General features: G+C 48.7%; 1 protein-coding gene across 6 annotated transcripts in view; it reads left to right on the forward strand.

Annotated features, from left to right (window-relative positions):
- The window catches only part of dac (dachshund family transcription factor), a 170269-nt gene that overhangs the window by 80999 nt on the left and 73276 nt on the right, over positions 1-15994 (forward strand). For all 6 annotated transcript variants that reach the window (XM_029304296.2, XM_029304312.2, XM_029304290.2 and 3 more), the window contains 2 exons: positions 5555-5780; positions 8309-8371. In XM_029304296.2, coding sequence (XP_029160129.1) covers positions 5555-5780; positions 8309-8371 — 289 coding nt within the window. The remainder of the gene's footprint in view (positions 1-5554; positions 5781-8308; positions 8372-15994) is intronic.

Consider the following 15994-nt stretch of genomic DNA (forward strand, 5'->3'; position numbering starts at 1 on the left):
TAGCGAGATCGTTCACTCTCGCTTCGTCATTAATCCGAAACGTTGCAGGATCAATAATAAGCTTATATATAAATGAAAAAAAAAAAATAAGAAAATTGCAAATGATAATCGGTATAAAGGTATATAAACGATTGGTTCGTGCGCAAATCCCCGACGCGATATGTTTTCCGAACTAGATCGCGAATAATGAAAATACCTGGCGGGTATCGTACAATCGAGCAAACCGGTATTGTTCGCTCTCCGTCTCTCCTTCAATATCGCGTTCCCTCTGTCTCTACCGGCAGCCTTACATTCTCGTCGAGGCACAAAAGTGGCCCGTACCAGCTTCCGAGGGGGACGAGGGGGATGAGGGGAGGGGGTGGAAGGGATTCATCCAGTCAGAAGATATTAATAACAAAATATGATATAATAGGAGCATCCCCTGTGCGCGAAATACAATACAATGTTTATGCAGAGGATTAAGCGATGTTGCGAGATCACGTGAAAAAGTATCGACCCCGCTGAGAGCGACCACGCGGGCCGGACTATTGCAACGCTGGCCGGCGGGCAGCAAGGGCAGATGGTTCGGGCCCCGGTTTCGATCCTCGGTTTTGATTAGCCCGCGGGAGAGATTTACCTTCGAGATTAGGCCCGGATACGATTTTTCGTGACGGCCGACGAGCGATTTCGAAAAACCTAATGTTTCACCCGTGTTTTTGTCCCCCATCGCCGTCGTCTCGCGCGTCTTTCGCGCCCTTGTGCCTCTTATCTCTCGAGACAAAGACGAAATCGATCGAAATTGCGCATAGTAGCACCTCGTTTCGAGCGCATAATCGCAGAAGGAATACAATATATATATATATATATATATTCGGACGGTGTCGATAATCGGATCATCGAAATTTCAGGCCGTTTCCTCGGGCCGATAAATTTCGCGTCGTATAAAATATGCGTCGATTTATATTCCTGGCCCGGCCGATCCTCTTTTCGCGGGGCGCGCTTTTATAGACGCGGAGCGAAACCCGAAATCTGGCCCCGCGGGTACGATCGAGAGGAAGAAGAGTATATTCGTCGGGGATAGATAATTTCGCGAAAGACGTAGCCGCGCGATCGTACCTAATTTTATAAATTCGGAGTACGTTCATCGAAGGGCTCGGCCCTCCCGTAGAAGAAGAAAAAAGCGCACGAGGCAGCAAAAGGACAGAGGGAGCGGAGGGAGTAAATAGGATGATTCCCCCAACGGCCTCCGGGTTGGCACTGTTATATTATGCAGAGCGTTCGAAGACAAAGCGACAGGATACATCGGGGAAATCGTTAAAAAGTGGAAGACGAAAGGCCAGTGATCAAGATGAAAAGAAGAGAGGGAGGGTAGGATGACGTTAGTTTCGACTTGGACAGTAAGGTAAGGTGGAAGAGAAAAGGAACGAGAGAGAAAGACGAGGAGACGATCGTCTACGAGGAGTGTAAATAATACTAAGGCTGATTGTGGGCGTGGCTGACAGAACTCTAAAAACCTTCGACTATATATCAAAGGGTTTACTGCCCTTGGATGATTTTCTCTCGTGAGCGGAGGAGAGACGCTGGAAGAACAAATACTGGATCGCTGCGTGCGAGAAGAGTGGAAAGAAAGATGACGGCCGGAGGAAGGGGAGATCGAAGGAAGAGGAAGGACTCGATAAAGTCCGTAAAGACGAGGCGAGGATTCGCGCAGCGGATTCGAAAAAGAAAGTTCTATCTACGTCTCGATACACTCTCGCCTCGCTTTTCATCGCGTCAGATCATGTGTCAGAAATAGCGAAAAATGATCGCGAAGAGCAAAATATTTTGCACTCGTTAATTCTTCGAGTAATTGATCTATATCCGACAAAATATTAATTTTCACGACCGTTTAGTCGCGCCTGAATTAATCATTAATCGCAACACGATTCAACGCATCCCATACTGTCCGACCGATCGATTAAGAGAGAGAGCTAGTAGGGTGCGGAGAGGGAAAACGAGGAAAGAGGAATACACAACGAAGCGGAGGAGGAGCGAGGAGGTGTGGAGGATACCCATGGAGGTATCCACTCTTTCCTCCGTTCTTTCGACGGACGTTGGGAGCTACCTCGATGGCTGCCCGCCTGCTCGCTCGCCTGCTCGCTGGCCTGGCTGGCTGCTTCGACTCTCGATTACTTGAAAAACCGGATTCCTCCTGCGCGAAACTGTGTTTCCCGTCTTGTGTTTATGTACCAACACACGCTCCCGGATGGAACAATGTTGGTTATTTCGTGGCATGTGTGTATATGCACGTTCGCTGCGTCTTTTCGTTGCGCCCGATTTCGATCGATTCTTGCGCTAGCTCAAATAGATTAAACGTGCAACAATGATTTATCCTTTTAATTGCGAGCGAGAAATCGCGAAACGGAGAAGAGAGCAGCTCGTAGAGAGTCGCGATGTCATCGGTCGTAGCCGGAGGGTCGGTGTTCGAGGGTTAAATCCAAGGGTTTTCAGAGAGTCGGTGTCGAGGGTAAACATATGTATATACGCGCCTAAGCACAAACACGCGCGCTCGTAGCCCTCGGTAGATTCTTCGTCGTTTGGTAAGAACAATGGCGGTTACGTTGAGGACGGCGACCACAAAGGCCATATTTTCCGAATAATTTCACATGACCCTTCTTCCGGCCTATTGCAGTATACTTTGCCGAAAGAAGCGCGATCCTCCGCTCGAAGAAAGACGAAAAGAACCGCGAGTCTCGAAAGGGAAATATTTTCGATGTAATATTTAAATTGAAACTGACTGCGAATTATATTCACCAACAACCTTCATATTGCCGAGATCAAATTTATGCGAATCTTTCGTCGAATTATTCCTTGATAAATTTCTATCGGATAGATAAATCGACTTAATGTCAAAATGTATATATTAAGGCTTTCTCATATTGAATATATCTTTTGAAATTACACGGGGATATATATATATATATATATACGATGCTACGTGTAATAATGGTTGCTAGTCGATTTGATGATGCTTAATAAATTCCATCGGCGTTGTACGTGTGTATAGTACGAGCCTTCATTCAATTCCGACGCGTCGTAGGAGACGAAGGAAAAGACGTGACGAGACCGACGAGAGATACCGGGCACTCATTTAGTCCGGCAATTTATTCTCGCGTTTCGTAATTAACACCAAGAAAGAAGTAGCAGAAGTTATTCTTCTCCTACGGGCACGGTGTGGCACGGGTGGAAGCGACTACTCCGGTCAGTCTGCCTCCTCCCCCACCGTCATTTCGCTTCGACTCGCTCCACCTTCGACTCTTCCTCACGTGAAGAAAACGTATGTATCACTATTAAGCGTCAGGATTGAGGCCCGGAACCTCCTGAACCAACTCGAGAATGAGAAACCGAAGAAGAAGAAGAAGAAGAAGAAGAAGAAGAAGAAGAAAATGGAAAGGAAGAAGGAGATGAGAAGGGAGAGAAACAGAGAGGAGGAAATGAGGGCGGGGGAGAGGGAGCGAGGGAGAGAAGGATGATGGAGGCCTCTCCTCTGCATGCCACCGCAGTCAGCCCCAGACAGAAAGCGGTCTGTATAATTATGGGTTGTCACCTCATCAGAGCTCCTCCGGGAGGGGTCGAGGGGAGGGAAGGTGGCGGCCCGCAAGGGGGCGGGAGGTTATAGGAGTGCAGTCTTTAGCTCAAATTGTGTTTTATCGTCTTTCGCATTTGGCTTTTAAGATCCCGGCGATCCGGAGGGTGATTGAGCCGCCCGAAGCGCTCCCCTCTTTCGGGGCTTCTTGGTTTCGGTTCTCACCGGCGCGGCGACAAGACACCACGTAATGCCAATCTTTGGACATATCGCTTGTCCACCCGATATCGCGTCGTGGAACGTCTTCATCGCTGACGGAACCCTGTGCGACGCATCGTCGCGGCTGTAAAATTGAGAAACACGCATTTCGGATACTCGCAACAATCGAACCCTTCGATGCTTTCCTCGATCTCTTTCTCCGTCTCGCCGTTCGTTTTCGCGCATGCATATATATATATATATATATATATATATATATATATACGTACCGCAGAGTCTGCGTGAGGGCACATATACAAAAAGGGGCACTGCGCGAGAAGGTACTGAGGCTAAGTGGCGAGTTTAGAGAGATTTCATTAAATCATATGGATTGGGGATAATGTATGTTATTGAGCGGAGCGTTCAAATCGCGCTCTATAAGTTGTAATAAGTCCAATTTTAGGGCCGGTCATGGGCCGGGTCCCGCAGTGGTTGCCGAGCGCCCTCGGTTTCCCGCCGGCCGTCGCCTGCCAAATTGTCGAATTGGCCCGGCGCGGAATGACAGTCACTGGGACCGGCGAACCCGCCACTTACTCGTCAAACGGCCAGCCGGTCCGCCGAAATCACTGCCATTTAGATAATTTGTAATGAATAGGCACTACTCATTCCATACCACTTCCCAATTTCTCTCAGTCTTCTCGTTCTACTTCTCTCTCTCTCTCTCTCTCTCTATTTCCGAAAGGGCACGTCGACCAGGTCGGCTGTTGGCCGAATGACAACAGTATCGTTTATCTAATATTTCATAGGACGGCGCGGATGACGGTTCCGAGAAAGACGCAATAAATCGCGACGGTCCTGGAATGCCGCGAGCATCTCGGGACCGTCGAACTTAAGCGGGACCACTTAGGAAAGAATTCGAGATTTCATCCTCGCCCGAGAGCCGAGAAGGAATGGCCTCGACAAGTTTCGAACGCATATGTGTGCAGAGGGAAGGCCGCTGCGGGCGCGCGCATAATTCGAGCACGATATGTGCGATCTAAAACGCGGAAGTGAATTTCAGTCCAGGGTGCAAGATCATATATATATATATATCGATATGGTGACAGGGGCATAACAAATAGCGACGTTCTTCTCCCCCGCGACGAGAGACACGCGTCCAAATTACGTGGCATCGATCAAAAAACGTGACTACGCATACATTATCGCGTCGCGTTGTCGACTAACGAAAGGGAGAGAGAGTCGGTCGCGCTTGTCTTGAAAAATCGAGTATTCGGGGTGGCGGCGAACCACGAAGAATAATACAGGCGCGCTGTCGCATATCCGATATCGAATATATGGCAATAAGCTTTATGACGGGAGAAAAAGAGAGCGAATCATCGATAGGCGATTCACTCGGGGTCCCACGAATTCGTTCGCGAATCCATCACGGTGGCTTGCTAAGGCGTCGCGCAAACATACGAGAGCCCAACTTGTGGACGCGCGCGAATTATCAACGCGCGGATTATACGCAGAGGCTGCGCGCTGCCGTCTGTTGTGATTGATATTTGGTTAAGCAGCCGGCGATCCATCAAACCCGCAAAAGCGCTCTTTATCCTTCGCGCCGGGAGCTACACGTCTCACCCGATTCCGCTTAAATCTGAATACACACTCCCTTCGTACCTTCCGCGATTCTCCTTCCCGGTTAGTCAGTCCTTCCCCGGGCTATTGCCACGAGAGGCGGAGAAAGATCGATAATTGAATTTATGCAATTTCTTCGCAGCAATAATAATCATAATCTTGATTCGATCTCACGCGTGCGTATTCTGTTTGCAGACGTACCGAGGATGGAGAAGTCACCGCTTCTGGCGAACGGATACAATCACCCACCCACGCACCTGAGCCACATGCAGTTCATGCAACTCGGCGGGCACCCAGGTGCGGGACACACCGCCATCCTGTCACCGGCCAGTCTGCCGCATCACCTGCAGGCGCAGGCGCAGGCTCGGGCCGAACAAGGTCTCAAGGTCAATCCGAATATGAACATGGAAGCCCTCGCGAGGTGAGTTTCGCTCCTTTCCTTTCTCGTTGTTCTCGTCTCGAGCCGCGAGCGACAATATTCCGGAAGCTGCGCGTCCTCGCGCAGCGGGAAACATTTTCATTAATTTCCTCCTCGTGGTTTACGAGCCGACCGGGGACAAGACACGTAGAATAGAATGATAATTCGCAGGCGCGAAGAGATACAAGTCGACGAAAGGTGGGATTAGGAATACTTGTTTCGGAGGATCAAAATTATGGAGTTTGTATGTAACTGCTTTCGTTTTGCTCGTTTCACGCAAGATCGGTGGCTCATTTAGAAATTGGATTTTATCTTTGGCCGGCGAGGCCAAAGGAATACGACTTTAAGAGGATTTGAAGAGACGGCGAAGCCGTGGAAATCCGAGGGGTTTCGACACCGCTTGATCTCTTCCCTCTTCTTGCACCTTTCCTCGTTATCCCTCCTTTTTTTGTCTTCGCGTCTTTCTTCGACTTCGCTTTCTTAGACGCGCGTCATTTACTCGGCTTGGATTACGTTTCGTCACGTACTATCGATGATTAATCTTCTTTATTGTATATCGAATATTTTAAATCAAACGAATTTTTGTGTGTAATTTTACTAAACTAAATATTTTGTTAATTGAACGTATAAAAATATTTAAATTAAACGTAACATATTAAATCTAACAAAACGTATATTTGATTATAATACTAATGTGTGTTCAATTAACTGAAAATAATTTATTTTATATACTACGGAAACGTGGCGAATCTCGTATATTGCCTCAAGGACGCGTTCGTACTATTCGCTATTATTCATGATTCGGATCGACCTTGAAGTCTCACGACCATTTAAGTTTATCCTCGCGCGGGGTTAGACCACCTTTGAAGATGCGGAGGTCTTCTCTAGGCGGCAAATCTCCTCGACGCCTTACGCGCCGGTCCCAAGACGAATATCACGGCTTATTCCGTTTCGTAGAATGTACGGAGAGCCGCAAAGAACCAGAGTGAGATAGAGAGAGAGGAGGAAACCAAAGGAGCAGCATCCTCGTCCTCGCTCGAGGGGGTAGACGCGAGACTAATCCCGGCATTTGTTAACGCGTTTCTAATAGATGCTCTCGGTACGTTCCTGCTCGCCGCGAAGCGCTCCCGTAGCCAGCCAGAGCTTTGGAGGATACGGAGACTCGCCTTAATTTTCGATTACATCCGCTCCGTGTAATTAGCCCCGTTCCGCTAACCATTACCCTCTTTGCCTGAGAGTTTGCTTTAGACGGCGCGCGCTCGGAAAATCGGGACTTAGCGGCGCACAGAGAGAGGAGAGACTTAATCGTTTCTTCCTTTCGAACGTCCACGTTGAACGTGAAAAAAGAAATTCTTGCAATCGAAAGATAGATAACGACGAAGAATAAAATGCATGACGAGCGAGAGAATATTTTTTTCTTGGTCGCTAGATATCTGGTGCGCATTTTGAATGCAAACTCGAGGAGTATCTTGCGCGCCGGGCAAGACTTGTTTAATGCAGAACCGACGCTCCGGATTTTTAACGCGTCTCAATCTTTCTTGACGACGCAGCGTGCGTCCGTGAGAAGCGAGTGTACACGTCACGCGGACACGCACACACGCGCGCGCGTATAATGACACGGCGAAGGCGGCGCCGCACGTTTCGCATTATGATTTCAGCGCTTTGCTTTTAATTAAAATGCAAATCTATCGCGGCGGAGGAGCGAGCGAGAGAGATCGGGAGGTAAGACGGATTACGTCTGGGGGCGCCACGACAAACACCGGAATATGATTAATTCAACGCAACCCCATCCTGGGACACCGACGCCACCGCCGTCCCTTTCGTCCACCCCGGTCCTCCCTCTCTCTCTCTCTAGCGCCACCCCCTTAACTCGACGTATATCTCCTTCTTCCCTCCGTCCACCTTTCGTCATCATCCCGCGTGACCTCTTCGACCAGTTTTCACGAAAGACACGTACGGATCTATCTGTACTCCTCCATCCCCATCCCGAGGTTCATTTTCCGCTGTGCAAATACGCGAACGAGACCCGTGGAAATCGTGTCAGGCGTATTGACATTAGATATACTTGGAGAATATTTTCAGGACACGCGATCCCGATGCCATCTAATTTCCGTTCTTATACATTGCGCAAACGAAGATTCGATCTCTTATGCCTCCTCGTCCCTCCGTTTTGATTAACTTATCCGCTCTTCCTTCTCTCTTCTTCTCGTTATATCTTTTTTTTTTTCTCCGCACGATCCTAGGTACAAATTAACTCCGCTCCTTCCGCGCTGACATCTCTTTTTTAATCAGCGACATCAAAGGCTCTTCATTCCCGGTGCGTTCGGCGACGGTCGAATCGCGGCCCAGCCGAGAGACGAGACGAAACGAGGACTCTTAATCAAGCGTGTCCTCTCTCGCAGAAGGACGCCTCGCGATTATGCAATTTCTTTCCACGACGCGACCTTTCGTTTCCCTTTTTTGATTTGCGATGGTTCCGGACTTTCTGTTCCATTTTTTGTCGTAATCGCCTTTTGTTTTGTGCTCCACAGGTCCGGGACGGTTTGGGAAAACTGCCGAGCTGCCTACGAAGACATTGTCAAACATCTCGAAAGGTAGGACATCCAAAACCCGTATTAATAAAAAAAAAAAAAAAAAAGAAAAATCGTGCCGCGGTTATCGCGTTTTTACGCAGAAATTTGGACGGTTCGACGCAGCGATTCGCGCAACGCCGTTCACCCGTGAACCCGTAATTCTCGATTAGCCGGAAAAATCGCGCTACATCACCGACGGGCAAAAATACAAAAACGCAGCGGAGCGGGCTCGATGACGCCGCTGCACTTCCCGATAAATCAGTATTACCGGGGAGCGGTATCGAGTTTCCGGTCGCGCGACAAGTTGAGTCCAGGCCTGACGTAGTAATGCCAACATGATTTGTATGGTGCGAGAGCTCGTAACGTCCCTTCCCCACCGCCTGCCCTCCTCTTTGCGCCTCTGCCTACGCCATTTCACCCCTCTTCTATATATCCGCCGCAAAATCCATCCACCGCGTTTCATCCGATACCAACACACACAGCCGCACTGTGTCGTGGCCGGGAGAGCCGAGTCACACCGAGGTTTCCGCGTGATCCTAACCACTTGTCACTTCACGGCACGCAGATCATCGTCGCGACGTGCCCGTCCATCATTCGGGGATTAAATCATTCGAGCGCCTGCGAAATACTCGCGTCCGCCGAGAGCCGTCGAGCTCTCCGAAAGGGTTGATTTCGGGAAGGGACCACCCCCGCATTTTCCTCAGCCTTGGCGAGAAGAGGGTTGCACGAAACGGCGTGCTCCGCTATATTATCGTACCGCTTTGCGTTCGAGTTGAACGAGTGTGTCTCGAACGAACGGACCAAGTGTGGCCCGCAAAATCTTGGAATTTTCCCCGAGGCCGAGAGAGAGAGAGAGAGAGCCGTTAATACGAGGGGGTGAAAATCGACACTTGGCCGTCCGAAACGTAATTTCCAATTCAAAGGCAATGACCACTGGTCGAACCCCGGCCGCCGACCACTCGCTTCCCCACTTCGACCGTACGCCACCCTTTCTCTTTCTCTCTCTCTCTCTCTCTCTATTTGCTTTACCGTCGACCCCACCGTCGACTTCGTCAACCGGACAAACGCGTATTGTGATTTCAGCCTTTGACTGGTGGCCATTCGATGGATATCGCAGGGGGTGGTAAATGGGCACGAGGCTACGGAGGGGCCGGGGGTGGTTTGCTGTGGAAGGGCGGCGGACCGGCGAGCACACCGTGAATATTCATGGCGAGACGAATTCGGACTTGTTGCGACTGACACTGATGTAAACCTTTGTTTATCCTGCGTGGCCCGCGCGCTCGTTCGTTCCCTCGAGATACGCGCGAGAGCAGCCGAGGGCGATCCTCGAGTATTTAACTGCGAGTTAAATTCTGATTAATCGACGGCGCCGGCTTTATTAATTGTTTGTCCTCTTTTGATTTTACAAGCGCACGAAACGCAGTCGGAAACGACCGAAGATCCGATTCCTTCCGTCGTCTCTCGCCTTCGCCCGTTTTAATCTCGATGATTTGTTCTCGCTAATCCATTTGATCTACTCGGAGGAAAACTCGCAATTTCCCCTCAAGTCTATATCCGCCACGGTTCGGTCAATTAAATCTTATTAATCTCGTGTCACGAAAAGTCCGTTTGTATATATATATAAAGTTCTTCCGTACGAGGGATAAGAGTTAGCGGAGTATTTTTTTTTCTTCAAAAATATAATTATCTTTTCGTTTGGCGTAAAGCTACAAGTTGATTCGCTAAAATATTCGCGATTATCGTTTTGATCCGTCATAATTACACGTATCGATCGTTCTCTTCGTTTCCCGAGTGATACCTATAGAACTGAATTTCGGGTTTATATGACTAGCGGATAAGCAGTTACGGGCGGATGAAGGCGGAGTTGCGGAGTTGCCGCGCGTTATGAAGTAAGTAATATTAATGGTTCCCCGCGCGCAGTCAGAATGTTCGGTATCAATGCGCTAATGTCGGCTTCCTGGCTTTAAAACTACCCAGTCATTCCGGGATAATTCAGGCGCGCATTGTCTGTCGCCGTCCGACTCGCTGCCTTCCTACGCTTACGGGTTCCTTATCGTCGGCATCCCCTTACGCGCTGCCTCCCTTTCCTACCCCCCCGTCTTTCGTCCGTCATCTCACTTCGACCAGGAGCCGCCCTCCTCGTCGCACTGTCGCGATGTCATTAATTACGACGACGGCGACGACGTCCTATCGTCCAGGACATCTGCTGGAAAATAATATTCATAAAGTTGAGCCTTCGTCGTTACGATCGGCTCTTTCCACTTTCTCTCCCTCTTTCTTTACCTCGTCTGATTCTCCTTCTCGTTTCTTCGTCGTCGCCCATTTACATTTACGGTCGTGATTTCGTGGCTGCCGAGACCACGTCTTCGAAGAAACGTGTCCACGACGACGGACACGTGGAACGCGTCGTAAGATATTTCATTTCTTGCCGCTTTGATAACCACACGCGATTACTGCCGACATCGACGTGAGTTGTACCACGAGAATAGCACGCGCGATCGATATTACCATAATCATTTAATATAACACTTAGTTTAATGTACGATTCGTCTCGGTTCGATGCGCGTTAATGTTTCATCGATTAGATTAACAAGAGGATACAAAGGTAAACGTTCGAGTTTTTATATAGAATGCGAGATGCGCATTAATATTATTCGACATTCAACTGTCTAAAGGAATTTTATTGCTCGTTAATTGAGTGCGATGACATATGTCATCATCATTATAATGAATTGTCTATTTTTAACGCAAATTATGCGAATATAAAATTCCTACTTATCGTACCCGTGGAATAAGCGTAGGCTGAAAAAAAAATACTCGAATCTGTCAAACGATTGGCTTCTCGTCCACTTTGCGACGAAACGTTTAACTCGCCTCGGCGATCCCTTACGTCATCACGGGCGGGACGTTAATTGCGTTCAAACGAACTGTCAGCGCGCGCACAGACAAGTACACGTGCACGTAGCAACGATGCAACACCTACGGAGGTAACTCTACTGCACAACTATGAGCATCACGGGCCGTAGCGACGCGACGTGCGTGCAAATACGCGCATTGTGATTAATACTGTTTACGCGGTCCAGGCTTGGAGCTGTCAGCATCCCGCAACGAGGATCCCATAATTACGCGATGTGCCGCGACGCGACGTTTTCCGCCTTGTCCGCTTAATCGCGCGTATCAACGATGAATTTAACTATCAGAGATGATCTCGATTGTTTCTGGCACTTAAATATACGTGACAATTTTTTCCCTCTTATTGTTGCGATTGATCATCGATTAATTATTATGACGATTATATAGATTCATTATTTTGCGTTGTTATAATTTTATTCCGTCCTATTGTATTTCTTTTTCTTTTAATATAACAATTTAAACGCGTGTATGCAATTTCTCGCGTCTCAATTTGAATGCATAGACTTTTGATTCGAGTAAATTATTGTCACACTATCTCTTCTTCTCTTGATTACACCCCGTAAATTTCGTATGTGCGCGCGTTCGTCCGGGCAATTACTTAGATATTTAAAGAAACGTGATCTGTGCACTTTGTGTTCGAGAAAGAGGGACGGAGGACGATGCTCGGTCGAATGTTAGGGTCACCCTAATTTCACGAAAGCGGTTCGAACGCAGCATCAGGCAGGTACAAAATCCATCGGCGATCGCTTGTGGATTCCACGTCTGGTCACCTTCGATCGTTCTACCTTCGATTATGCTAACGTTTCCCGTGATCTAATCCCAACAGCGATCTAGACGACAATTAGCTCGGGAATTTTTTGCGCGCGGCGCATCTCTTCTTCCCGTCATCGTCGACGCTCGCGTGAGTCCAAGGAGAATCTCGCACGGAAATCGTACGGTCGAAAGCCGAAGGTATATTCTCGATTCGCGACAACCGCACGGTTGTAAAACTCGCGTTCGGCGAACTTGATCGATCGGCGAGCCCTTCTTCTCCGAATCGATTATCTAATCGGTTGTCTATCGACGACGCCGAGCATCTCTAAGGACGATGTTGGAACGATCGCGTTACATCACCATCCTTTTACTGTCGTGACCGGACGATCGTGCGAGGATCCATCTCGCATTCTCTGCGTGCGATGATAATGGATCATCCCTACACAACCACCGCGATTGATTGCGACGCAGCACGAAAGGAATCGTCAAAGCCGCGCGGATCATCGTCAATCGAGAGCGCGAAGCGAGAGAATAGATCGTTGTGGAACCGATTAATGGATACAGGCCGCGAATAATGAAAAGTGATATAAGAGCAGGTCCCGAGAAAAGGAAAAGAGCGTGCGCTTGTTAGGGTAAATTTTTTTACTCGCAAACTCCTCCGTCGAGCGAATATATACATAAGCCAAAGTCGCGTCTTCCTAAGGAGAGACATTTATTTGATCAACTCTTCAATTATTTATCGATCGGACGTGAATTATTTTAAGCGTAGGAAACGCCGTGACGTGTTTGCCAAAAGAGATAATCATGCTCTAAATGCCTTCTGAGAACGCTAATGATAACAAGTCGCTTTTGCATGCAAATTACTTTGCTAACATTACGTAGCATTTCGTCAGAAGACGCAGGAATTTTAATGGAAGCAATAAGAAATAATAAGCAGATTATCTTTCGTAGAATATAACGATGTAATCTTTCGTGGAAAATGCTCTCCGCTTTGACAGTCATTTACGTTGATACGCGGGATACGACGAGCATTTGACGAGAATGATCGCGGCTTTGGTGCAACGCTGCGTTACACATGGGGTGACAGAGGAAGTGCGAGGACGGGGACAGGGTCGAAGGGAATCATCCGGGGAAGAGGGGCAGGTGTCATGTCGTGCCAACGTGCATTATTAGAACGTCATCGGTAGCGGTAACGAGCCAAACCGAGCAAACTTTGGCGACTTCAACGCGTCCTCGTCGTCTCGGCCCGACAAAATGATGATTAATTAAAAACATAATTAGTCGCGTCGTCCGCAAACATGTCTCTGGATACTCCTACCGGACGCTAATGTACCGTGAAATTGTCATCCTCCTTAATATTTTTTTCCGTTCTTTCCTCCCTCTCGTCTCGTTAAGCCGCCGTCTTTCGTCGGATATTTTCTCAGCGAGAGCTATTTGTGTCGCGCGGCATCGGCGGCCCTGACTAACGAGCTCGCGATCATCGTCGTGTAATTTGTGTCGTCGAATGCACGTTGTAGACGACGAGGTTCTGCCTGTCGCGACATTTAGAAGGGAAGCTGCTTTTTTTCTTTCAATTCGTTCGACTCGCGCGTTGAAAATTTCTATTACAATATACTTAGATATCCATTATCCACCCTGCTTCTCGTCTATATCAAACAACGCAGATCTCTTTACGCTTCGTCGCACTCGCGCGCGATTCGTATATTTATATCCCGAGTTTGCACCCTCCGATAATCGGAATTTAATTACGACAATCGTCTACGCCGTGCGTCTTAATTAAGCGGAACAAATATCGATTTTAACGCTGCGATATCCTTGTCTTTACGCCGCGCTGCCGTGCCGTCGTGTGTATACTTGGCGCGGCGATATCGCGCGGTCGGCCAAGATATATTGTTATTAAATGGTTCCCCTTTGGCGCCGCGCGCTCGTACACACACACGTCGGTATATTACGACGATGCCTTCCGGACACGGACGGTCGGAGCTCGAGGAGAGCTTACACGCGCGTTGATGCGCTCTAATTTATACTCCCGCGACATGCGATTCCTCGCTGCACTTCCGGGCTACCTTCCATACGTTCTCGTGCCAAACTCCCGCCGGAGTTTTTCTCTCGTTATCCGGTTTCGATTCAACCGGTAGGTAGAGAAGTAAATCAGTCATTTTCCCAAGATTTCTCTGTAACGGAAGAGACAAGAACGCTCTCTCGTCGAATAAATCTCATCGGTGGATGTCTAACGGTGATTAAGAAACGAAGGACTCTGAGAGTTCCGGTCAGCGGGAGGCCAAGGGTGGTTAATTGAAAAGCGGCCGGAAGGGCTCCGTTAAATAAACCGCGGACGAACGTTCCTGCGGTTCCGCGGTGCTACCCATTCGCAGCCTCGGTTTCACTGGCACTTTTGGTAATGAACTAATATTTGCAGTGTCCGTCCCGTGCGCGCGTCCCTTACGTGCGTGCGTGCGTGAGTGCGTGCGCGCACGCACCGGACGCGGAGGTGGAGAACGTGTGGACACAATCGTCGGCGTGTTATCAGCGACCCTTCCGTAAATACGCGCTTGGCCCCGCGGGGGTCAGATCTACACCATCATCCACCCTCGTCTCTCCTCGCGATGCACATGCACGTTGCATACGGCCCGGCTCGAGAGCGAGCGCTGTTACGATATGCATATAGATCAAATAGCTCCGTGTGTGCTTTGCATTCCCGACGATTGCGTCGCCGAAATCAGATTCTTCTGCCTTCGTCTCGTCCGCGTTCTCCCTTCTTTCCTCTTTGATCAGCGCGACGCTGCGCAAGCGCGATTCTTTCCGTTCCCTCGCCTCGGGGCGTCTGTCAAAAATTCGATCGCGAGAACATTTTCAAGTTCAATTGTATAAATTATTATTATTATATATATAGATAGATAAGAAATTCTCTGCTTCGGATCGTGCTTAAATCTTCTTCTCAAGATTGCGAACGATTTTTCAAGAGTAAAGGAAAGAAGAGGAAAGGGTGTGTCTTTCTGCGTATGACAGCGCGCGACGTAAAGAGTAACGTAGTTCTCTGCCTAGATGACAAACGAGCCCAAGTGGCAACCCGACAACGGTCACTCGACAAGAATAATCGTTTTCCAATTGAAATCCAATAGCAAAACTGCGGCCCTCTCTCGTACGTTTCCTTGCATCCCACATTGATCAACGCTTCGAAAATGTTTTTGACATTGATTATGCGGAAGAGGATCGAGACTCGGAGTATACTCTACTCTTCCTCCTCCGCCCCGAGAAAATGCGCAATCTCGCACTCGTCCGGGAAGCACTCTCCGCCAGCGTCGTCGCCGGCGCAAAAAGCCGACTTTTTCGAGAATTTAAATAATATCCTTTTATATTTTCGGCCGCTTCGCGCGAAGTGCACAAGTAGCAGGGACGTCGCGCTCGTACGTTTGCGCTCGTACGTCGGCCGTCATAAATCCAGCCTGGGCGCGCTTACGGGAGAGAGAGAAAATCTACAATTCTAAAGCTTTCCATAAAACACTCGACAAAACGCTTCGCCCGCACTTTTCGAGTGGCCACCCATCGTCGCCTCTCTCCTCCTCCTCCTCTTTCACCTCCTCTTCCGCATGAATCTGTTGAAATATGTAAAACCGTGTAACCTCTTCAATTTACATAGCCGCGCTCTGCGTACGCAGAGCGGCCGCTCGTCGCGCTAATTGATAATTCCGCGTACTTTACTCTCCTCTTTACACGATACTCGCTCCGGGCTAGAAAATTGCGCGAGCAAACAGTGTTCGGCCGCCGCCGAGATCGCTAGGAAATGTTCGCGATGAGAAAGAAAAAAAATATCTCCACTTTCTCTCTCTCTCATGTTCCTCGAAACCCTTACACGATATCACGCTGAATCTGAATGTGGTCGCGTTTACCTCCAGCAAACACATTTGCCTATACGTTGCTCGAACCCGAGTCGAAGAAAAATCGCGCAAAACTCTACGCGAAAATTTCCGTCCCGCG

The sequence above is a fragment of the Nylanderia fulva genome, unplaced genomic scaffold (assembly GCF_048542155.1).
Source record: "Nylanderia fulva isolate GAGA-0341 unplaced genomic scaffold, ASM4854215v1 Scaffold23, whole genome shotgun sequence".
Classification (NCBI taxonomy): domain Eukaryota; kingdom Metazoa; phylum Arthropoda; class Insecta; order Hymenoptera; family Formicidae; genus Nylanderia; species Nylanderia fulva.